This window comes from Chiloscyllium punctatum, chromosome 11, assembly GCF_047496795.1.
Source record: "Chiloscyllium punctatum isolate Juve2018m chromosome 11, sChiPun1.3, whole genome shotgun sequence".
Taxonomy (NCBI): domain Eukaryota; kingdom Metazoa; phylum Chordata; class Chondrichthyes; order Orectolobiformes; family Hemiscylliidae; genus Chiloscyllium; species Chiloscyllium punctatum.
In genome coordinates, this window is record NC_092749.1 from 93,674,502 (window position 1) to 93,699,247 (window position 24,746).

Here is a 24,746-nt window from a genome sequence, read left to right on the forward strand (position 1 = left end):
GAATAATGGTTATACCTGGTTTTACTAACCAGGCAGAAATCCTGTTTGCAGTATCATACGATTAAAATAATTCTTTCTCCTACATTAGGGAATAGCAGTAGTTAATCAAAAAAACTAACCAGTAATGATGTGATAAGTATGTATGAATATGTTCATTTTGATTATTAATATTGAGTGAAAGTCCATATCCTAATAAAGTGATACAGTTGAACTACTGAATATCTTGTAGATGTTTTATATTGCTTCATATCTAACTGACATTTTGTCTGTTTTAATTGTAAAAACTGTGTCTGCTTTATTATGGAGATTTTGTCCACACTTCAAGAATACTGACTTGATCTATTTGGATCTCCAACGATGACTGACTCAATGCTGACATTTTTTACAAACCCACCAACTCCCACAGCTACCTGGATTACACCTCCTCCCACCCTATCTCCTGAAAAAATGCTATGCTGTATCCCCAATCTCTCCACCTCCACCGCATCTGCTCCCTGGAGGACCAGTTCCACAACAGATGGCCTCCTTCTTTAAAAACTGCAACTTCCCCTTCCATGTGGTTGAAGATGCCCACCAGTGCATCTCATCCACGTCCCGCACCTCCGTCCTCAAACCGCACCCCTCCAACCGCAGCAAGGACAGAAACCCCCCCCAAGTCCTTACCGTTTACCCCACCGACCTCCGCATAAATCACATCATCTGCTGACATTTCCACCAGCTCTAAACGGACCCCACCACCAGAGATATATATTTCTCTCTCCCTACCCCTATTCGCTTTCCGCAAAGACCGTTCCTTCCGCGACTACCCGGTCATGTTCACGTCCCCTAACAACACACCCTCCCCTTCCTGTGCCACTGCAGGAATTGCAAAACCTGCCCCCACAGCAGCCCCCGCCCCGCCCCGCCCCGCCCCGCCACGCCAAATCGAAGGCCTCAAAAGAGCCTTCCACATCCATCAGAGTTTCACCTGCACGTCCACATGTCATTTATTGTATCCATTGCTCCCAATGCAGTCTCCTCTACATTGGGGAGACCGGATGCCTTCTCGCAGAGTGATTGACGGAACATCTCCGGGACACCCGCACCAATCAACCCCACTGCCCCGTGGCTAAACATTTCCAACCTCTTTCCTCTCTCTCGCTCTCGCTCTCTCTCCCCACCCCAACTCTGCTGAGGATGCGCAGGTCCTGGGCCGCCTCCACTGCCACTGCCTCACCACCAGATACCTGGAGGAAGAACGCCTCATCTTCTGCCTTGGGACCCTTCAACCCCATGGTATCAATGTGGACTTCATCAGTTTCCTCATTTCCCCTCCCCCCCAGTTCCAATCTTCCAGCTCAGCACTGTCCTCATGATCTGTCCCACCTGTCAATCTTCTTTCCTACCTGTCCACTCCACCCTCCTCTCCGACCTATCACCTTCACCCCCACCTCCATCCACCTATTGCACTCAGTTACCTTCTCCCCAGCCCCACCCCCTCCCATTTATCTCTCCACCCCTGAGGCTCACAGCCTCATTCCTGATGAAGGGCTTTTGCCTGAAACATCAATTTTCCTGCTCCTTGGATGCTGCCTGATCTGCCGTGCTTTTCCAGCACCACTCTAATGTGGATTTTGATCTATTTGAAGCAAACCTGAATCCTAGAAAGTGATGAGCAAAGTATAATTCATTCTTTGGATTAATTGCTGTTTCAAGTGGAAGGCCTTGTTCCTAGCTTGCAAGACTTACATTGAATTAAGTGCCTGTTTGTTAAATTTTTTGATTTTGGTTTGTCTTTTGAATCTAGGATGGGGAGACTCTGAAGGAACCCCGTCAGAGAGCGGAATGACCACAGATGCTGTCTACACTTATAAATGGTTGAAAGCAAGAAGTGGTAAGAGTTCAGTCTACATCTGGGGCCATTCGCTAGGAACAGGGTAAGTGATTAAGTATGAAGATCCCACATCATGGAGACATTACTGGCTGTCTGCAGTTGTTTTATTAAAATAACTAATAATCTAGGTAAAATCTGATAAAGGCAGCAAGACATTTTTTGAGATTTTCCATCTCTCTAAACTCATCTAGGAAAATGAGAGGCTGGAATTTTTACTGGCATATTTCAGAAATTCAAAAAACTCATCAGATAGAGGTTGCATATGAAAGAATTGTACTGTATTAGACTTCCTTACATCATCTGTGCTGGAAATTCTGCAGTGAGTAAATCCCCTCCTGACTCCCTGAAGCCCATTCACCATTAACGCAGCACAAATTAGGAGTGTGATGGAATGTTCTTTGCTTGCCCAAATGGGTGAAGCATTAACAACATCCAAATGCTTGATACTGTGATTCATACTCCATCCACTGCCTGAAACGTTCACTTCTTCCATCACAGATGTACAGTGGCAGTTATATGTACTATTTGCAAGATTGACTGCAGCAACCCACCAAGGCATTTGACAGCACCTTCCAAACCTGCAGTCTCTATCATCTAGAAACAGAAGGTAGCACCACCTGCAAGTTCTCCTCTGAGCAAGTTCACCTTCCTGACTTGGGACTACATTGCTATTCTTTCACTACCGCTGAGTAAAACCTGAGAAGTCCCTTTCTAATAACTCTGTGGGTGCATTTACAGCACAGAGACTATGGTTGATCAAGAAGGCAGCTCTCCTCTACCACCTAGAGGGCAATTAAAGAATGGGCAATAATTGCTGAGTTAGCCAGCGATGCCTGTGTCCCATGAGTTAGTAATTTGAGCTTTTTAAAAAAAATTATATCAGTGCCATCATAATCGAGGAATTATGTATGTTCATAAGTCTTGGCTATTTTTCTGAAAGTCTGTTATAAATATGTTTGTTCTAGTTGCTGAGTGCTTCAAAGTTGGAAGTGACCTATTAGAACTACAGGGGATATGTTCTGCCACCGGTCTCTGCTGTACAATTTAAATGGAAAGGAGTACAGTGTTAAACATCTGGAATTCACTGTCCAAAGATGACAAAAATATTTGAAGATAACACATTTACAGAAGTGTAGAATGAGAGTTGATAAAGTGTGGCACTGGAAAAAATGCAGCAGGTTAGGCAGCATCCAAGGATCAGGAGAGCGGATGTTTCAGTCAGGACCCTTCATCCCAACTTCAGAAGTAACTATGAGTAACTTGTCACTGGCTGAAAAGTGCTCTGACAGCTTTGTCGTTTCTTATTTTGTGAACTCTATGCTCCCTGTTCCACCTTCTGCATTCCATCAGTGTGTTAGGTTGCCATAAAAATAACACATTTTAAAATGGCAAGGTACACTTTTGCAACAGTATAAATGATATTCATTTAGCTTTTTCTGTTCACCTGCATCAGAACAATGGGTTTAATGGTAAACAATTATGTTTAAAGTACTTTTACTAATTTGCGCATACAATACTGTCTTGCCTAAAAATCTTAGAATCCTTAAGAAATGCGCACGATCTAATTTGAAAACTCATAAAAATTTAGGCTGGAGTATCTAGATGACTCTGGCAAGCTAAGATTTTATTGCCAATGCTGGTTGATGTTCAGAAGCTGGCAGTGGGCTTGAGCTGTGGTCATCCTGTGATGAAGGTCCACCCATCCACCTCGCTTTGATAAGAAGTTCCAAAATTTTGACCATGCCGCAATTTGTCTTGGAGGGAAGCTTGGAGGTGTTTCTTCATAATTGTGGCCATTACCCTTCAAGGTGGCAAAGTTTGGTGTTCCCTCAGTCTTCATTATCTATGAAGGATTGGGAAGTGGACTTGCCTCAAATAATACATTGGAGTGGTATCTGCAGTTGTATCTCCAAAGGTCTGCATGATTGGTTTACTGAGGCAGGCAAGACGAAACACTGAGATAAAAATGGATGTGGTCTGGGTACACTGATCCATGGTTCACTGGATAACAAGAACTGACTATTTGTTTGGACCATGCAGTCGTTCAGAAATTATCAGCACAATAATGATTTCCAAGTTGCATTGTTGAGAATCCCAAGCACAATGCTACATTCCTGTGCCTTTATGCTACAGTGCCTCAACATAGTGTCATCCTACCTGTTGGAGTCAAATTCATCCTATGTTTTTGTCAGGTGACTTGATAATACCAATTTACATTGTAACATTATTGTTAATTGATTACTTCCTTTTGCTAGGTGCATTCATGGGTATTAGCTAATTCTGTGTGCATTTTGCCTCATTGCTAAAAATAATGGAGGGAGCAGATTAGGGATTTATTCCCTACAAACCAACTAGAAGTGTAGACAACTATAATGAGGAAACGATTGAGAGAAACAAAGCAAAGAAGTGTAACTAATTTGATTTGTACACATCACTTTTTAAAAACCTATTTTAAGTATTGTGATATTTAATACAGGTTTTTTGTATCTTAATGCAGTGTTGTCTCAGTCAATACAACAAGACTGAGAATGCATTCAATAGATTTGAGAGGCTGTAATATTTGTTATCTGTGGGAAAAGAGATTCATCCAATAATTAAGTTTGACCGTGAAACACCAGGTTAAACTAGTTTGTTACATTGTGAATGGACATGCCGAGTATTTCAGTTTCTGGCAAATGTGTGGAGACAAACAGTTAATGTTTCATGTCAATTATTCTTTAGTGCTGAGGATAGAAGTCTCATGGCACAATGATAGCATTTCTGCCTATGAGCCAGAAACTCTGGCCAAGGAAGGTGTATACTTAACATGACGAAACAGATTGAGTATGAATTTGTTTAATCCTTTCAACATACCAAAATTTCTAGTCAGTGATATGATGGAAGGAAATTGGAGCCTCTATCATCCCTATCCACAGCTCCAGGCTACAGTTTATATGTAAAAGTATACGTTACTGCAGTGACCCTGACTCTTTGGAAATTGGTAGCTCATTTGATTAAAATGACAAGTGTGGATAAGAATGGTACCAACAGCACGTAGTTTCAATCTCATTTTAGGTGGTGGGTTCTACTTCCTTGCCTTACCTGTGCTGGAGGACTTATTGCTTTGAGTTGGACCTGTCTTTGGACAGAATTCAGGATTAACTTGAAGATGTAGCACCTTTTTAAGCAAGGTAACTTGAAACCAAAAGCAGAAAGCTCCGACAGGCAATTGAAGAGTGCAACTCCATGAAGATTGGTGAAATTAACAGAGGAGGTATCCCTTAGACACATTCTAGCACCTATATTAGAGAGAGCCAGAGAGTTAAGGATATGACCAAAAGGAAGTCTGCAACATGGCAGAGGAAATGCAAATGAAGTAAAAGATCAAAACTGTGTGTAGAGGAGGCGTACGTGTGAAAAGCAAAATTTATCACAATCGGCTGTCATGCAAAAGAAAATTCCCATTTTCTTTTACTTTTTACCACCATCCTTTTGTAATGTCTCTGCTACCTTCAAACCAATGTTAGATCCTTTTCTTGATATTTCTTCCCTTTCCGACACGACCTCCCACCCCTACTTGGTTAGCTTAAAACTGTTACTCTCCAAATGTTTCCAAGTTCTGTCAAAACATCATCCATCTGAAACATTATTATTTCTCTTGCCACAGAATGCCAGACTTGCTGAGAATTTCTTTTTTTGAGTTTGAGCATCTATAGTATTTTACTCTTACCTTATGTTACATTGGTCAACAAGTGATCTTATCTTCTATTTATGCAATTCAATAATTAAGTAATTTTGATAAGTGGGATAGTGTACGCAAATGAAAATAGAATATCTGCTGTGTACTAACTTGAAGAAAGATATTCCTTTCTTCTTCTTCTTTTGTTGGGTTCTGTTAAACCATGTTGCATCATGCTGGAAATAGAAAATTTCTCATCTTTTTCAGAGTTGCTACAAATGTTGTACGGCATCTAAGTGTGAAAGGTAAAATGCTTCAACCAACTTATTGCTTATGTTCTTGCAACAATCCTTTTATTTCTTATAATTCTAACAATCAATATTGCAAAGATTAATCCTGTGCTTTCTTAAATGAGTAGATCAATAAGCTACATACTAATTTAATGTTGCTCAACTTGTTACAAAAATTAGTTTGCTAATCAAGTTCATAGTTGCAACATTCTTATAAACCCAAAGTCTATGGAAAGTCCGAAAGCAAAGATTGGCAATGGTAATCTTATTTGACTCACCACATACCTCTGAATCATTGATAGCTGCATGCAAAATCACAAGGTAAGGAAGACCTATGGTGGTTCATTTGGTAAAAATGAATTTTCAGGAACTGTCCCACTATTGTAACATTCAGTTGCCTCTTAACTAATTCTGGAGCTTTCTTCTCAATTGTTCTATCCATGAATCTGTTCAATGCCTATAAGTGCTTGTGTGAAAACTATACTTCAGAATAATTCTACATGTGGCTTCTGCTAATTTGAATTACTTGCCCCCATTCTACTTGTTAATTTCAAATTAATAATCCAGATTGAGTTGTAAATTCTGTGTATTTAATATGACATTTTATTCAAGCAATGTGTTTGAACCCAAAGGTTGTTTTGCAGTGAAGATTGCACTGAAAAACTTATGGGCTAAGTAATCAAGTTGAAAATCGTGCAATTGTATAGCAATCATTTACCTTTCTATTGCCGGTCAAAAAGCTGGTAGAGCACACTTTTCAAATAAAATCAAGCTAATCCTTTGATGTAACTGTTTTCATTAGAGACATTGCCATTACTTGTTTAAAAATGTGTTGAGAGGAACGTTAGTGCAGTACTCTTGGAAGACATCCACTGGTGATGTGTGGAATTACAGCTGCAATTTTAAAGTCTGTAAAAACAATTTACCTATTTAAGGTGCTCAAAAGGTTCTGAATGTTCAGTGAATGGAGTATATTGTTTGCATCACAGCAACAGTAGGATAGTGGAAGAACAGTTGGCATTCTAGAAAATAAATTCAATTCTGGTTGTTTATCTGGGGACTGAAACGATGGTTCTAAAGAATTACATTGAACAAATTTATCGCACAAAATCAGATTATTCATCCTAGTAGGTCTGTGCTAATGTTATGATCCACATGAGATCCTGTTCTATTTATTTAACCCTTTCTCATCAGCATATTAATTTCGCATCTGTGAAAATGGCCTTAACCATCTATGTGGCAGGAAGTTCCACATTTGTACCTTCTCTGAATTAAGAAGTTTCTCTGATTTCTTGATTACATTTATTAGTTGCTACCTCATATTTGTCCTCTAGTTTTCAACTCAAAGCTTCTAAACATCAAAAATATTGAGCCAATTCATAGCTTTTAAAGAAATTCACCAGGCCATCTTTTCTTTGTCAGAGGAAAAAACCCTAGATTCAGTATTTCCTGACTTTCCTGGTATCATCCTCGTAAATCTCTTGAATGTAAAATTTGTAATACAGAGGTCAGTATTCTGATTGCAACCTAATCGAGATTTGATGAGCTGAAGTAAGAATCACCATGACCAAATTAGGCCAGAATAAGGCCATTCAGTCCATTGTGCATACACTGGTTCTGTTCCCTCGTGCTGATGTCCTGCCTTTCCCTATATCCCTGCACACCGTTTCTATCCAAATCATCCAATGCCCAATAATGGTGTCTGCTGTTGAAGTCTTGTCTGATAGCCGTACACCAAAGGCTGCAATGGCAGTTTATGGCTCTTCTAAACTTGTTCTTTGAACAATGCTGTTGTATTTATTTCCTAAGGAACATATATTAGGCTGAAGAATTTAATACCGAAAGTAGCTAATCGCAGCTGGTACTAGCTCCTTATGACGTGATTCACAACAAAAATGCTGCTTTTTCACTGGATCAATATCGTGACAGGTTTATAATTGGCACACTATTTGCAGCACTATTATAGATGGATGTCAACATATTTAATGACTTTTCCACAGAATTTAGGATGCGTTTGGAAATCAATATTTACGATCACACCGCCAATTTAACGACCATAGATCATGGCATGTATGTTGATCTGGTATTGTTTTAAAAAAAAACATTTTTCTGGCCCCCAAAATTATGATTTTAGCATGTGCTCTATATGCCTTGGTCCACCCCCTTGTCAGCTGCAACATGCTTTATTCACATTAGTCGTCAACCTCATTTTGTACGTCTTATGGATGAATGCAAGGAATTGAGCAAGTGTTACTGGCTGTATTGTGAAAATCCATTGGGGTTTAATATATAAATACATAAAGTAGATTCTTCGTGAGCAATACAGAAAAATGAGTTATGCAATAAAAATATGAGTATGCAGTTGGTTTCAAACTAAAAGTTTTAATATCTTCCAACTCACCAAATGACCGTACTGCAGTGAGGGAATTTGATGTGAATGAAGAATTGATGTGAGAATAGAAGATGATGCAATTCGCCCTGAGGAAGATGCCCAAGATTAAATGGGCCATGCAAACAAATACTGATTACTGTCTTGAACATGTAACAGAATGTGTCCTCAAATTGCCACAATCGATACTGTCACCAGAAATGCATTGTGTCTTTAAGCACTTAAGTGCGCCAAGATAACTTTCCCAGCAATAAACAGTTGGGGTATTTGCTTTATGGAATTAAACTGACTGGTCTTTTGGAAAAGACTAAGATTTCTCAGACTAAAGACCTCTATGCCAAAGTTACTAGTTTTCAGTCGTTCTTTAGAAAATGGCAAAAAGTAGCGTATCTATTATGCCAGATTGATAACATGCATAAATGTGTATGAATTTAGAGATGACTGACAGTCAAATTGTGGAGTGGAAAGGTTTCAAAAACAGTTTCGGTGAAAGTGGAAGGCTAGATTTGTGGTGGTACTTGCCTGCATGACCAAAAGAACAACATTAAAGCCCATGGTAATTTTCAAATGTAAAATCATGCTGAAAATCTTTACTATTGAAGCTATTAGTGTATAAACTGTCATCAGGTCATGCAGAGAAATGTGGGTGAAAAGGAGGGTTTGTGGTGGAGGTATGATTCTGAAACCTAAATTGGCACATATAATTCTTGTGGTAGTATACTCATGGTGATACCACAGCTAAAATGACTGTTGAACTCTTGTATCAGGTGCTAAAGGCAAATAATTTTATGGATTTAAACATTTTTTCATTGTGTTAAAGATATCATTGTGTAATTTTTGTGTGTTAAACTGTCACATTATCATGGATTACCACTTGTGTTTTTTCTCATTTCAAAATGGGAACCACCTACACCGATGATTCACATGTTATACTTAGCACAAGTCTTTCTTTCTTTGTCAGTCGCTCACACTCAACATACACATACGTGCACTCTTTCTCTTCTACCGCGCCTCCCCCCGCCCACAACTTCCATGTCTATTAGTGATGAAAGCACCAAAAATCGAAGTGCCCATGTAAGTAAATTATATAAGTGTGCACAAATTATAAAGGGTACAAAAAATTCAGAAGTCCAATCGAATTTGGCTTTCATCTCATGGAATTTCAGAAATTATGCTTCAATTGTACAAAACCTTGCCCAATTTACAGTTCTTGGCACTGAACTTCGGGAAAGATATTTTAATATTATAAACGATGTAGAATGATATGAAGACTTGGCAAAGGAATCAAGTTACCAGGACAGGTTAGTATAAACTTGGTTTGTATTCTCCAAGTTCAGAAGGGTATGAGGAGTTACCTAACTGAGGCCTTTAAAATAGTAGCTAACCTATTGTGCCTGACAGGGAATTCAAAGGGATATTATGCTATCGTGAAAGATATGCAAAGTAAGAATGAAGTCAGGTAGCTGTTATTCTCGCAAAAGGTAATGGACATGTTGATCTTGTTCCTCCCAACTACTCAGGTGTTTGGTCAGTTGAAGTTTTTAAGGCGGGTTAATAGATTTTGTTGGATAAGGGCAAAGACGGGCAAATAGAATTGAGATGCAGAGCATTCGTAATCTAATTGAATGACCAGAAAGTCTCTAGGCCGAATGCCTGCATCTGTTTCTACTTGTTTATTGGGTAGGGTGAGGGGGCAAGTGTAGAAGTCTAAAATCATTTCAAATATTGTACGACCATCTGTATGATATAATGACAGCAGAAGGGCCATAAAACCAGATTCATGTAATATATTGAGCACTGAAAAAGATTTGTGGCACACACTTAACCAATCACTTTAGCCATCCCTTTTGTAATATATAACACTAAACATTCTGAACTCCACTGTTTGAAGATGTTGGTTTCACATGGTGCTGAGAGAAATGTACAGCCAATAACTTTTATTTAGCTTTCAATATATTGCATAGAGACTTTAAAATGCTATTTTATGTGGTTCTAATTTTGTTACATATGGCTGTTTTTCATTCTTAGACACCCCTCCAGATGCCTTAATTTTGGAATCTCCTTTCACTAACATTCGGGAGGAAGCCAAAAGCCACCCTTTTTCACTGGTAGGGGTCTTGTTATTTTAAATAATGTTCTAGATTATATTATATTAGAGCATGAAACTAGTACATTTTTTCTGCCATCAGAATAAATCACTGCTCATCACTGTGGTGTATTGTACCTCTTGTAAGAAAAGCACTGTAAATGTAAGTTATACTGATTTCAGATAAACTTGTTCACAACACTCTAACAGTGATATGCATTTATATTGTGTCTTTAATGTAATGAAGCATTCCAAGGTATCACAATAACAAAATTTGACTTCTCACCCAACTTCAAGTGTAATGACTGATCAAGGATATTTTTGAACGAAATGGCTGCAGTAGAGGTTCATTGATGAATTTAAGGCTTTAATGTCAGAATTCTAAAAGCACAATTGCCAACGATTGTGCAAAGGAAATCGGGAATGCCTAAGAGGGCAAACATAGAAGGTGACATGCTTTGGCCTGAGAATGCCCACCCATGACTGTGGAAGGAAGAATCATCAGACCACTGAAGCTGAAATTGGATTACATAATGCATATCCAGTCACCTGTGCCATTTGATCGCATCGTTTATACTGTTGTCTATCAAAATTACTGTGTAATATCAAAGACTCACTGGTCTTTTCCAGTCATATTTGTTACTTTTATTTCAGAACCAGTGTTAGCTTGGCTTATGAAGTGTCATTGATTAAGCTGATTAAAGCATCTTGGATCCTTGACTTTATAGAGTCATTGAGTGCAAATTTGAGGAATTTCTAAAATTTATTATAAATTACTAGCTAGGCCTCAGCTACAGTATTGTGTCCGCTTTTGGCCAATATGAATGGATTGCTGCTCAACAAAGCTGAAACCAATATTCTCATGGGAAGGTTAACCACAGCCATGGAGGTGGATTTAATTGGGTTTAGCAGGGAAAAAACACCAAGATAAAATGTCAGAGAGAAGAAATGATGTGCAGAGAGGACGGGCAGAGACAAATTGCATTAGAATAAGGAACAGTATCAGCATAAAGCTAAGATAAAGTTGCCATGATCTTGTCATACCATAGGGCTGTGCGTTCATTAGAGTGGGATGACTTGGTGGTGGTCTAACCTGAGAGTCAGTATGCCTCGGACAGTGGAGAGGCTGAGGAGAATTCGTTGGTAATCTCAGCCAGTGGAGGAATTGAATCCATGCTCTTGGTGTCATTCTGAATTGCAAAGCAACCAACTGAGTTAAACCGACTCCCACTGCAGGAATAGGAAGGATTAGACAGAGGATAGTTTAAAGTGGATTTGGAATTCATGTGTGCAAAGACATGTGGTATGCTAATACAGTGGGCTGTAGGTAAGAGCTTCAAATGGAACTGCGATTTGGCAGCAATAAGTGGATACCCATTTCAAAGGAGGGGAAGATTAGGAAGATAATATCTCTGGCTGAGGTATTTAGAAATGGTCGGCACAATCAGGATTTGTGGCATCATTGATAATGTTACCCCATTGCTGCGCTATTATGATTTTTTTTCTTCGATGTGGGTGTTGCTGTCTGGGGAAGCATTTGTTGTTTTTCCCTAATTGCTCTTGAGTTACTGGTGATGAGCTGACTACTTGAATCATGGCAGTCCACCTGGTGTAGATATACTCATAGTGCTTTTAGGGATGGAATGCCAGGATTTTAATCCAGTGACAGCAAAGGAATGGTGATATATTTACAAGTGAGGATGGTATGTGACTTTAAGAGTAATTTGATGGCAGTGATGTTCTTGTACACCTGCAGCCACCATCATTCCAGATGGTATGGTCAAAAGTTTGGAATATGATTTCTAAGAAGTCTTAGTGAATGTTTGCAGTGCATCTTGAAAATGGTGTACTGTTACTGTATTGGTAGTGGGGCAAGTACATTTTGAAGGTTATGAATGTGGTAGTCATCAAAGCAGGCTGCTTTATCCTGTGGAAGAAGTCAAACTTCTTGTATTATTGGAACTACACATCATGGCAAGTGCGGAGTATTCCATCACAGTTGTCTTGTAAATCGTGGTGAGGGACAAAAAAAACTGCGGGATGTTGGAATCCAAAATAGACAGGCAGGAGGCTGGAAGAACACAGCAAGCCAGGAGGCATCAGGAAGTAGAGAAGTTGATGTTTCAGGTGTTTTGGGTCCTGAAGAAGGGTTACACCTGAGACGTCAACTTCTCCACCACCTGATGTGGCCTGGCTTGCTGTGTTATTCTAGCCTCCTGCCTGCCTGTCTTGTAAATTGTGGGCAGGCTTTGGAGACTCATGAGATGAGTTACCCTCTGCAGACTTCCCTGTTTCTGACCTGTTGTTATAACCACAATATTGACCAGGTCAGTCCAGTCCAGTTTTTGGCAAATCACAACCCTCCGGATGTTGATGGGGATTCAATGATGACAATACCATTGCATGTCAAAAGACAATGGTTAGATTCTGTCTTGTTAGAAGTGATCATTGCCTGGCATTAAGGTGGCAGAAATGTTACTTGCCAGTTGTTAGCCCATGCTTGCATATTGTCCAGGTCTTGCTGCATTTGGACATGGGCTGTTTCAGTATATAAGGTGTTGTGAATAGTGCTGAACATTGTGCAATCATTAGCAAATATCCACATAACTTTATGGAGGAAAGAACGTTCACCTGGAGAACTCCTATAGTGATGTCCTGGAACTTAGGTAACTGACTTCAAGCAACTATAACCATCTTCTTTGTGCTAGATCTGACTTCAACCAATGGAGAATTTTCACCTAATTTCCATTGACTCCAGTTTATCTAATGTTGCTTGTTGTCAAATGCAGCTTTTGATTTGAAAGGGCAATCGCCCTCACTTCCCCTCTGGAGTTTAGCTCTTTTGGTCCATATTTGAACCAAGGCTGTAATGGGCTTATGCCCGAAACGTCGATTCTCCTGCTCCTTGGATGCTACCTGGCTTGCTGTGTTTTTCCAACACCACATTTTTCAACTCTAGTACTCCAGCATCTGCAGTCCTCACTTTTTCCCTATGAGTGCAGCAGGTTCTGCACCACAGGTCTTCAGTGCTATTACTGGAATATTGTCAGGGTCCATAGCTATTGTAGTATCTTGTGCCTCGAGGTTTTTCTAGGTTTCATGTGGAGTGAATTTAATTAGCTGTACACTGGCATCTGTGAAGCTGGGGACCTTTGGAGGATGCTGAGATCTCAGTTGTTGCACATGCTTCCCCCAACATGAGAATGAGGGATATTTGTTCAGCTCCCACCTCCAGTGAGCTGAGTTGTCTATCATTGTTCATGACTAGACGGGGCAGGATAACAGAGCTTAATTGTGATTTGTTGGTTGTGGAATTGCTTAGCTGTATCTATCACTTGCTAATTATGCTGTTGGGTGTACAGTTAAACCTGTACTGTTATTGCATCATGTTAATGCCTTGTTTTTAGCTGCAGCTCCTGGGATACTGTCCAGACTCTTCATTGAATCAAGGTTGACCCCCTGGCTTTATGGTAATGGTAGTGAGGGCGTTATGCTGGGCCATGAGATTGCAGATTGTGTTGGAATAATGTTGCTGATGGCTAACAGTGTCTCATGGATCCTTACTCTCAAGTTGTTAGATCTGTTTGAAATCTCTCATTTAACATGGCTGTAATTTTGTACAGCATGCTACGGGTTTTTTATTGTGAAGATGGAGCTTCATCTGCACAAGGACTTGTTCAGTGGTCACTCCTACCAGTACTGTCATGGACAGATGCGTCTTCAGCAGACAGATTGGGGAAAATGATATCAAAGTTGAAGAGTGTGGTGCTGGAAAAGTATTAGCATCTGACGTTTCAAAGCAGAAGCTTTTCATTAGGAATCCGATGAAGAGCTTATGCATGAAACATCGACTCTCCTGTTCCTTTCGTGCTGCCTGACCGGCTGTGCTTTTCTAGCATCGCACTCTTTGACTCTGATCTCCAGCATCTGTAGTCCTAATTTTGTCCTAGAGGATGAGGTCAAGTATGTTTACACTCTTATTCATTCCCTCACCACCTGTAGTAGTTTAAAAAAAAGTCTGTCTCCTTGATAAAGAAGAAACCTTCTAACAGAATAAACTACTCAGTCTTCTGGAAACCTGAGTAGCAGAAATCAATATCTTTAACTTTCTGTTAAACTCTGAAAGATGGACTCTATTTCTTCCATTTAAAGACCCAAGTCAAATTTACTTTACATCTGAACTGAAGATCTAAAGGTCTTCCAAAGCTAGTTGCATACATTTCAGGAGGGTCTGTACACATCCCATATTCAATCACCCTGCCCTCATACTTCTGTCATTGGTCATCCATATTTATATTTTCACTGTACATCACCTTCTAATGCTAATTAGAAAACAACTGTTTGATTTTTGACTTTCACTATCACAAGCCTTTTTGTCTATCTCCAATATGCGAATAACTAATAAGTGTTTAAAAAAGCTGGAAATAAAGTGCACTGTGTGATTCTTTTTCTTGGTTTGTCAAGGAAATTGATTTCAAGTCAATGGCCTGCAGCTATCTAGGCCCTAAGCTCAGACATGTATTCCCTAAATTTCTTTACCACTTCTTTTTAACATGTTCTAATAAATGCTCCTCTTTGACCAAGCTTTTGGTCCAGTTTTCTAATATCATATACAACCTGCCATCAAATTCTTAAAATGCTCTAGTGTAACAGGGATATTTTATTGCCTTGAGGTTTTATATATGACATTTGTTACAATTGCTGAAGGCTTCACAATAATCCTATTTTGCAATATTTAATACCTTAACACAAGGAAAAATCCTATAACCAGTACTTAATTTGAGTTATGGTTAATAACTTCTAAAAATATTAAAGATGTAACTGACTTTCAGGGGCAGTTAGCTGGAGTCTTTTCAGTCCCTAGAGTGAATCACTCTGAATCATATGTTAATATCTGTAATGAAACATTCAGTAGCTTTAATTTTGCAGCAGAGATACCATTAGCAGTTAAAGTTGCTTAGTTCATGCCTCTTGCTTTAATTAGTTATCTATCTTATTCCACCATGAATCCTGCATGATCACCGAAAGTATTAGATGTATTAATTTAATGGTAATAAAATATTTAGGTTAATCAGGTTTCTGTGTTTTCTTTTTAATGGCAACAGATGGCAGCTATTAATTTTTGTGGCTATGAACCCTGATCAGATAGATTATAAAAGTAGTGACGAAAGTAGTTGATGATTTAAAATGGTATGGTCATCCATGGTGGATAAAGAGAGGAAGAGGGCAAGTTGTGAGGCAAATGCTGGAGATGGGACTGCCAGGAAGGAGGTGAAGAGGATGGCCAAGGATCAGATGCGAAGCTGCACTAAATAACAAAGTTAATTGTGGGATTGGATAAGGAATGAGTCCTAGAGATGTTCAGCACAGAAACAGACCCTTCGGTCCAACTCGTCCATGCCGATCAGATATCCAACCCAATCTATTCCCACCTGCCAGCACCTGGCCCATATCCCTCCAAACCCCTCCTATTCATATACACATCCAGATGCCTTTTAAATGTTGCAATTGTACTAGCCTCCACCACTTGCTCTGCTAGCTCATTCCATACATGTACCACTCACTACGTGAAAAAGTTGCCCCTTTTGGTCTCTTTTATATCTTTCCCCTCTCGCCCTAAACCTATGCCCTGTAGTTCTGGACTCCCTCACCCCAGCAAAAAGACTTTGCCTATTTATCCTATCTGTGCCACTCATGATTTTATAAACCTCTATAATGTCATCCCTCAGCCTCCGATGCTCCAGGGAAAACAACCCTAGCCTATTCAACCTCTCCCTGTAGCTCAAATCCTCCAACCCTGGCAACATCCTTGTAAATCTTTTCTGAACCCTTTCAAGTTTCGCAACATCTTTCTGATAGAAAGGAGACCAGAAATGCACAGAATATGTCAACAACTGGCCTAACCAATGTCCTGGACAACTGCAACATGACCTCCCAACTCCTGCACTCAATACTCTGACCAATAAAGGAAAGCATACCAAACGCCGCCTTCACGATCCTATCTACCTGCGACTCCACTTTCAAGGAGCTATGAACCTGCGCAGTGACTGAAGACAAAAGGGCAATTAACCAGTATTTTGGCAATCCCATATAAAACGGGAGAAACTGAAAAACAGTGATGAAAGTAGCACTTAAATCTTTGCAGGACAGCTTTCTAATTTTCTCAAGGAAATTAATTTCTGATTTTGGGAAACGACAAGACAATTTTGTACCATTTGGCAGGGGGTGGGGGATGGGGATGGGGAAGGGGAAGGGGAAGTGGGAAGAAAAGCCAAAATTTGCAGTGTACTGAAACACCTTGTATGTAATCTACATTATGATTTTGAGCTTGTTGAATTTGTCATTCTGGTTGTGCGATTGCAACTATGGAGTAAGGAATAAACACCTTGTCTCCCAACCCTCAACACCACTTTTCATATTGACAGTCATGTTGGCATCATTTTTTAAAAAACAAAGTCATGATATGTGGGTGTTGCTGGCTTGGCTGATGTTTATTGCTCATCCCTTATTGCCCAGAGGGCAGTGGAGTCGCATGTAAGACTGACCAGGAAAGGACAGTCAACTTCTTTCCCTGAAGGACATGAAAGAACCAGATGGACTTTTCCTGGCAATCGGCAACTGTTTCATAGTCATCATTGGACTGGTAATTCCAGATGTTTATTGAAGTCAAATTCCGTAGCAAAATTTGAACCTTTGTCTCCAGAACATGGCCTGAATCTCTGGATTGATAGTCTAGTAATAATTCTACCAAGCCATTGCCATGCCCTATTGATCTGTTCTGTTGCAATTTGCTATGTTCCTCTGAGATTATGCACAAATTTATTAAAAACTGAATTTGTGCTTTGAGTTGAATAATGTTATTGGTTCTTGGGCACTGTAAAAACTTCCAGTAAGTTACAGGAATATTTGATTTTAGTTCATTTCTTGCCTGAGTCAGAAAACCATTGATTTAAACAACGTCTTGTGATTTGAGTGGATTATCTAGGTTGACCTGTGCAACGTAATATTTGATGTGATAATAGTGTCTCACAGGTGCTAACCTGCAGTATAGATTAAGTAAAAGCCTGATTTTCTTGTAATAGTAGAGTTGTACAGCATAGAAACAGACTCTTTGGCCCAATTGGTCTATGCTGACCAGATATCCTAAATTAATCTAGTCCCATTTACCAGTGTTTGGCCAATATCTCTCTCAACACTTTTTATTCATCCAATAATGTATCCATTTAAATAATGTAGCCTTTTAAATGTTGTAATTATACCAACTTCCACTTCCTCTGGCAGCTCATTCCATATACCACCACCCTCTACATGAAAAAGTTGCCCCTTAGGTCCCTTTTAATATCTTTCCCTATGGTTTTGGATTCCCCTATACTTGAGGGAAAAAGACCTTGGCTATTCACTCTATCCATGCCCCTCATGATTTTATAAACCTCTATAAGGTCACCCTTAAGTCTTCGCTCCAGAGAAAATAGCCCCAGCATATTGAGCCTCCCCTTATAGCTCAAACCCTCCAAAACTGGTCACATGCTTGTAAATATTTTCTGAACCCTTTCAGGTTTCACAACATGTTTCCTATAGCAGGGAGACTAGAATTGAATGCAGTTTTCCAAAAATGGTCTAACCAAAATCCTGTACAGATACAACATGACATCGCAACTCCTATACTCAGTGCTCTGACGAATAAAAGCAAGCATGCCAAATGCTCCCTTTGTTACCCTGTCTGCTTGCGACTCCACTTTCAAGGAACTATGAACCTGTACCTGAACCCAAGATCTCTTTATTCGGCAACACTCTCCAGGACCTTACTATTAAGTGTGTGAGCGCTACCCTGATTTGCCTTACCAAAATGCAATACCTCTCATTTATCTAGATTCAACTCCACCTACCATTCCTTGGCCTATTGGCCCACCTGACAAGACCCTATTGTACCAAGATGATAACCTTCCACTGTTAAGTACACCACCTATTTGGTGTCATCTGCAAACTTAGTAATCGTACCTCTTGTATTCCCATTCAAATTATTTATATAAATGACCAAAATCAGTGGACCCAGCACTGAATCTTGCAGCACACCGCTGACCACAGGTCTCAAGTCCAAAGAGCAGCCCTCTCCCACCACCCTCTGTCATCTTCTTTCAAGTCAGTCTTGTATCCAAATGACTGACGCTCTCTCTATTCCATGTGATCTAATCTCGCTAACCAGTGTACCATGCGGAACCTTGTCAAACGCTTTGCTGAAATCTATATAGACAGCATCCATCGCTCTGCCTTCATCAATCTTCCTTATCACTTTGTTCCAGTATTCATGTGGAAACCAAAATATTAAGCCAATGTTTGAAGAGAGACCAGCACAACAATCATTTCTCAAATAACACTGGTGAGGCCTGAGTTTATTTGCAAAACATAAAGCAGCAAATCCAAAAGCCTGAAGCTCTTGATGTTCTGGGATCTGTCAGAATATCATGAATGTGAACTGTTGATTCCTACCAAGCTTGTGTTGAGGAGAAGCCAATGACTTGCATGATTCACCAATTTATTTTGGCCGTTCTCTTGATATGCAGGGTGGGTCTGCAGAGTTCCTATGTCTAATCTTGTGTCCCAACAATTCTCTCATGGGCTAAGTATTTTCACATGCTTCAGTGTTGTTTCTTGGTATTATGTATATTCATCTGAAGCCAGTTGTTGATTGTAAACTGTTTTGGCAACTTGTTAGTTTAAATTGATTGTTCACTTGATATTATATGTAAACTTGTATACAAATATTTTGATTTGAGCTGAAAGCATATGACAAAAGATTTGCGTAATGAATCTCTCCAGTCTGTTTCTCTCTACTATTTGCCCCTCAGTATTTGCTTTGAGCTCTGACTTCCTTGTTTCCCTCTAAGGTCTTTCATGTTGACTCCTGCAAAAATAAAATTTAACGATAAGGTATTTTGTGCAGCAGCCCAAAACACAAGTTGGGAGAGGGCAGCTGATGGTACAAGATCATCAAGAGGGATAGATATGGTCTAGTGGTAATGTGGCTGAACTGTCAATCCAGAGACCCAAGTGAAGTTCTGGGGACCAGTGTTTGAATCCTCCCTTGGCAGATGGTGAAATTTGAATTCAATAAAAATTTGAAATTGAGTCAAATAGTAACCGTGAATCTATTGTTGAATAAACCCATTTGGTACACTCATATATCCTTTAGGGAAAGAAACTGCCAACTGGCCCACAATAGCTGTGGCAAGTTGGATTAAGGAGAATCCAAAGGTATTTTATAAATACATTGAGGACAAAAGGGTAACTCAGGAGAGAATAGAGACCCTCAAAGATCAGCAAGACAACCAGTGTGTGGAACTGCAGGAGGTTGGGGAGATACTAAACAAGTATTTTGTATCAGTGTTTGCTGTGGAGATGGACATGGAAGATATAGAATGTGGGGAAATAGATGATGACGTCTTAAAATGCTCATATTACAGAGGAGGTGGTGCTGGATGTCTTAACACATAAAAGTGGTTAAATCCCCCAGGACCTGATAGTGTAACCTATAGAACTCTGTGGGAAGCTAGGGAAGTGATTGCTAGGCCCCTTGCTGCAATATTAGAGTCATCGATAGTCACGAGTGAGGTGTCAGAAGACTGGAGATGGGCTAACATAGTGCTTTTTTTTAAAAAGGTCATAAGGAAAAGCTAGGGAACTATAGACTGGTGAGCTTGACATCAGTGATTGGGCAAGTTGTTGGAGTGAATCCTGAGGGACAGGGTTTACATGTATTTGGAAAGGCAAGGGCTGATTAAAGGTTATTAACATGACTTTGTGCGTGAGAAATTATGGCTCCCTAGCTTGAGTTTTTTTTAAAAGGGGTAACGAAGAGGATTAATGAGGGCAAAGTGATAGACATAATCTATATGGACTTTAGGAAGGTCTTTGACAAGATTCCTCATGGTAGACTGGTTAGCAAAGTTAAATCACATGGAATACAGGGAGAATTAGTCATTTGGATACAGAACTGGCTTGAAGGTAGAAGGCAGAGGGTGGTGGTGGAGGGTTGCTTTTCAGACTGGAGGCCTGTGACCAGTGGTGTGCCACAAGGATCGATACTGGGTCCACTGCTTTTCATCATTTTATATAAATGATTTGGATGTGAACATAGGAGGTATAGTCAGTAAGTTTGCAGATGACACCAACATTGGAAGTGTAATGGACAGCAGAGAAGGCTACCTCAAAGTACAACAGGATCTTGATCAGATGGGCCAATGGACTGAGGAGTGGCAGATGGAGTTTAATTTAGATAAGTGTGGGTGCTGCATTTTGGAAAGGCAAATCAGGGCAGGATCTATACATTTAATGATAAGGTCCTGGGGAGTGTTACGGAGCAAAGAGACCTTGGAGTGTAGGTTCATAGTTCCTTGAAAGTAGATAGGATAGTGAAGAAGACGTTCCTTTATTGGTTAGAGCATTGAGTATAGGAGTTGGGAGGTCATGTTTTGGCTGTACAGGACATTGGTTAGGCTGCTTTTGGAATATTGTGTCCAACTCTGTCTTACCAGAGGGATGTTGTGAAACTTGAAAGGGTTCAGAAAAGATCTACAAGGATATTGCCAGAGTTGGAGGGTTTGAGCTATAGGGAGAGCTGAAATGGCTGGGGCTGTTTTTCCCTGGAGCATCAGAGACTGAGGAATTACCTTCTAGAGGTTTATAAAATCATGAGGGATGTGGATAGGGTAAATAGACAAGGTCTTTTCCTTGGGGTGGGGAGTCCAGAACTAGAGGGCACAGGTTGAGAGTGAGAGGGGAAAGATTTAAAAGGGGCAACTGTTTCACAAAGAGGGTGGTGCATGGATGGAATGTGTTGCCCGAGGAAGTTGTAGAGGCTGGTACAATTGCAACATTTAAAAGGCAGCTGGATGGGTATATGAAGAGGAAGGGTTTGGAGGGATATGCGCTAAGTGCTGGCTAATGTGACTAGATATATTTAGGATATCCAGTCTGCCTAGATGTGTTGGACCGAAGGGTCTGTTTCCGTGCTGTACATCTAAGTGAGTTCAGACTCTCAGCTGCCCTTGGGGCAATTAAGGATGGACAATAAATGCGGCCTAGCCAGTGAGGCCCTCATCCCTGTGAATAATTTTTTAAAGAAGAGGTGAACATTCTAAAACTGAAATGAGAATATAATCATTGGAAATGAAGGGAAGAGAAGGGAAAGAGCAAAGTAAACCAGAATGCAGAAATTTGGGGATGATTAAAAACTAGATCAGCATTGGTCATCTAGTGCCTTGTACTTGTATGAATCAGCAGTAATAATTTTTGGACTTCTCATGGTAATCAACCTCTTACAAATGATGTAGAAAGAGTAAGTGCTCTGACAATATCGGAAGATGATGGAACATGTGGACTGCAGATTTCTGACCTTTCTTTTTATTGATTGTTGATGTTTCAGGTCTATAGATACCTACCTGGCTTTGACTGGTTCTTCCTAGATCCAATCACTGAGAGTGGTATCATCTTCCCAAGTGATGAGAAGTAAGTCAGTTTTTTTTTCAAAAAGTATTTTAATGCAATAATTGTATTTCTTTTAATTTAGCCATTTGTACCACTGTTTATACATGTTTATACACAATATGATATGTGAGTTTCCATCATAACCAGTCTGATTTTAATTGATGTATTGCAATGTTGATGCATTTAGTACCAATGGGAAAATTATTACATTTGGCATTAGCTTTGGCTTTAGTTGACAGCGCTCCTCTAAGTCAAGGTTGTGGACCCTATTCCCAAATTTGTTTGCATGATTTAGACTGATACTTCACTGCAGTACTAAAGAGAGTTGTACTGTCATAAGTGAGGATAAGATGTCAAACTAAGGCCCTCTTGCCCCATCAGATTGGAAATTATTCAATTCGTAGAAGAGCATATTGTTTGCAAGATGTTGCTGTGTGTAAGTTGGCTGACACTGTTCATGCATTGCAGCAATGGCTGTGGTTCAAAGTACATAAACTGTAAAGAGCTTTTTAGGATATCCTGTGGACACAAAATATTCTGCTGAAATTCTGATTAAAATGATTTCTCATGCATTATCATTTCCCTGTATATGTAATTTATTATTTATCTAAATTAGGTAAAGTTAGTGGGTGTTCTCTTATGTTTAAAGCCTAATTTGAAGTATTAGCCTAGAAATGTTTTCTATTCTAAAAATTAATTTCATTTTCTATTTTCCTGTGACAGAACACAAAATTATCTAGGTAACCTCTACATCTGAGTCTATAACTGTTCCTTACCCCTAATCTAACTGAGACACCAGATGGTTGAAGATTTTTGCTTATTGAGTTCTCCTTTGATTTTCTTTTTACATTCTCAATCTATATCCGTAACTTTTTATTTTCTTCCCTAACAAAAGTTGTTGAGTGAATGTTCTTAGCTTACAATTGGCCTAGTGTCATCTTACCTTTGCTCATAAGACAATCCCTATTATTCCAGGGATTGTCTCAGTGAACCTTCTCTGAACTGTGTTTAAGGAATTAATCTCTCCCCTTTAAATAAGGAACCAAAAACTGCTCTCATTACTCCAGATGTGGTCTCACTGGCACCTGATTTAGTTGCAGTAAGACTTTCCTATTCTTATCTTCCAATCTCCTTGAAATAAGGGCAAGCATTCCATTAATCGCCTTGATTATCTGCTAGCTTTATGTTTCTTGTGCAAGTATCCTCTGGTCTCTTTATTTTGCACTTTGCTGCAATCTCCATTTAAATAATACTGTTCTTTTGTTTTTCCTTCCAAAATGAACAATTTCACACTTTCCCACATTTGGCAACTTTTTGCCCACTTAATTAGCTGAGCAATGTCTCCCTCTTTGTATCCTTCTTGCAACCTGTCTTTTCACTTATTTTTCCCATCTGCAAATTTGACTACAGTCCATTTGCTTCCTTTCTCTAAGTCATTAATATATATTTTAAACTGCCAGCACTGATCCCTGTGGAAACACAGGTTACAGGTTACCAACCAACCTGAAATAGTACTCCTTATCCCCATTTGCTGTCTCCTGCCCAGTAGCCAGTTATCTCCACATGTTAATTTGCTACTCCAATGCTAAGGGGTCCTTAGACTTTCAGGTCTTGCGGGGTACCTTGTTAAATATAAGGGAAGTCCAAATACAATGCATCTGCTGGCCCACCTCTCTCCAGTGATTCCTTGAAAAACTCAAGTTATTCAGGCATAATTTCCCTTTCATGAGGTCCTGCTGATTATGCTTGATTAGTTTGATTTTCTATGACTGTAAAGAATACTTTGTGTTCTTTTGGACTCAATGTATTTTCCTTGGTTTTTGACCTGAAATCTTTGTCAGTCTTTCCAACAAGATGACCGATGATCATTTTCTAATTCGAGTTTGTCTTTGTTTGTTCTGACTGGATATAATCAATATTGGTAAAGCATTATTATCTCAACACAGGCTGATTTTATTGAAGCTTTTATTGTTTTACACAGCTTGTCACTGTTGATATCAACTTAATTTCTAAATGGTAGGTCAAAGCTAGACTCGAATGTTGGATTTTAACTTGCTGGAAGGGAGGATCCATGAACCAATGTTCTCAGATACAACTGTGTTGTTTTAACTTGTTCATGTGTGTACTAAGTCTGCACCTGGAGTAATGTGTTAAAAAGCTTTGGGTACAGAATCAAAGACCTTGGACAGTGGGGTGGGAAGTCAGAGGTTTGAAAGAAGAGAGTCGACAGCTTGGTAGATATGCAGTCAGGCAACTCAGAGTGGAAGGGGTGGTGGCTGGATAAAGGCCTTTGTGGGAAGATTTGGTGATTAGAGGGATTCTGGGTGGTTTCCAATTGAGGAAGATTACCCAGATAGGCATGCTGAATTGAGCAGGTAAGTGGCAGGGTAAGTACCTAACATTGCTTTTTCTTGGTTTAGCTGCCCATTCTCCTGTTACTTGGGAAACCCAGTCATCCAAAGTTAAATTCAAATAATGCATACAAATAAAGATTGTCATCTTGTAAAGCATCAGAATATTTCTGGGAGCGCTTAGTGTGTTCCTTGGCCCTATCCCACCACTGTCAAAGCAAAATACACCACAACTACTCTGCCCCTCCCTCTTAATCCAGTCTGTTTTGGGGTAAGCTAGTACATCATGATATCCCTCTACACCCCTGCCCCACCATTTTTTTGATGTTGTGTAGCGCATTCAATTTATAACTCTGTTGCTCTTTAAACTTAGTCTTATTTGTGAGAAAACTCTGAACAGTTCTATTTAATTTGTGAATTAAATAGAAGCAAAACTCCAGCAGTTAAATGTGACCTTAATTTTGGTTAGCTTAATTCATGATTACACAAAACAAGCCACCCTGAGAAAGAGAGAAAAGCTAATTATCATTTGTCCTACTTGACATGGATACATTTATTTTTCAGTTTTCAAAACTGATACCTTTGATTTGTAACAATTCGAAGGTTGACCCCTCT

General features: G+C 39.6%; 1 protein-coding gene across 1 annotated transcript in view; it reads left to right on the forward strand.

Moving 5' to 3' along the window:
* abhd12 (abhydrolase domain containing 12, lysophospholipase) overlaps positions 1-24,746 on the forward strand; it is a 145,767-nt gene that overhangs the window by 99,283 nt on the left and 21,738 nt on the right. The window contains exons 8-11 of the mRNA XM_072581299.1: positions 1,787-1,916; positions 5,799-5,836; positions 10,239-10,318; positions 21,719-21,801. Of these exons, the coding sequence (XP_072437400.1) occupies positions 1,787-1,916; positions 5,799-5,836; positions 10,239-10,318; positions 21,719-21,801 (331 nt within the window). The remainder of the gene's footprint in view (positions 1-1,786; positions 1,917-5,798; positions 5,837-10,238; positions 10,319-21,718; positions 21,802-24,746) is intronic.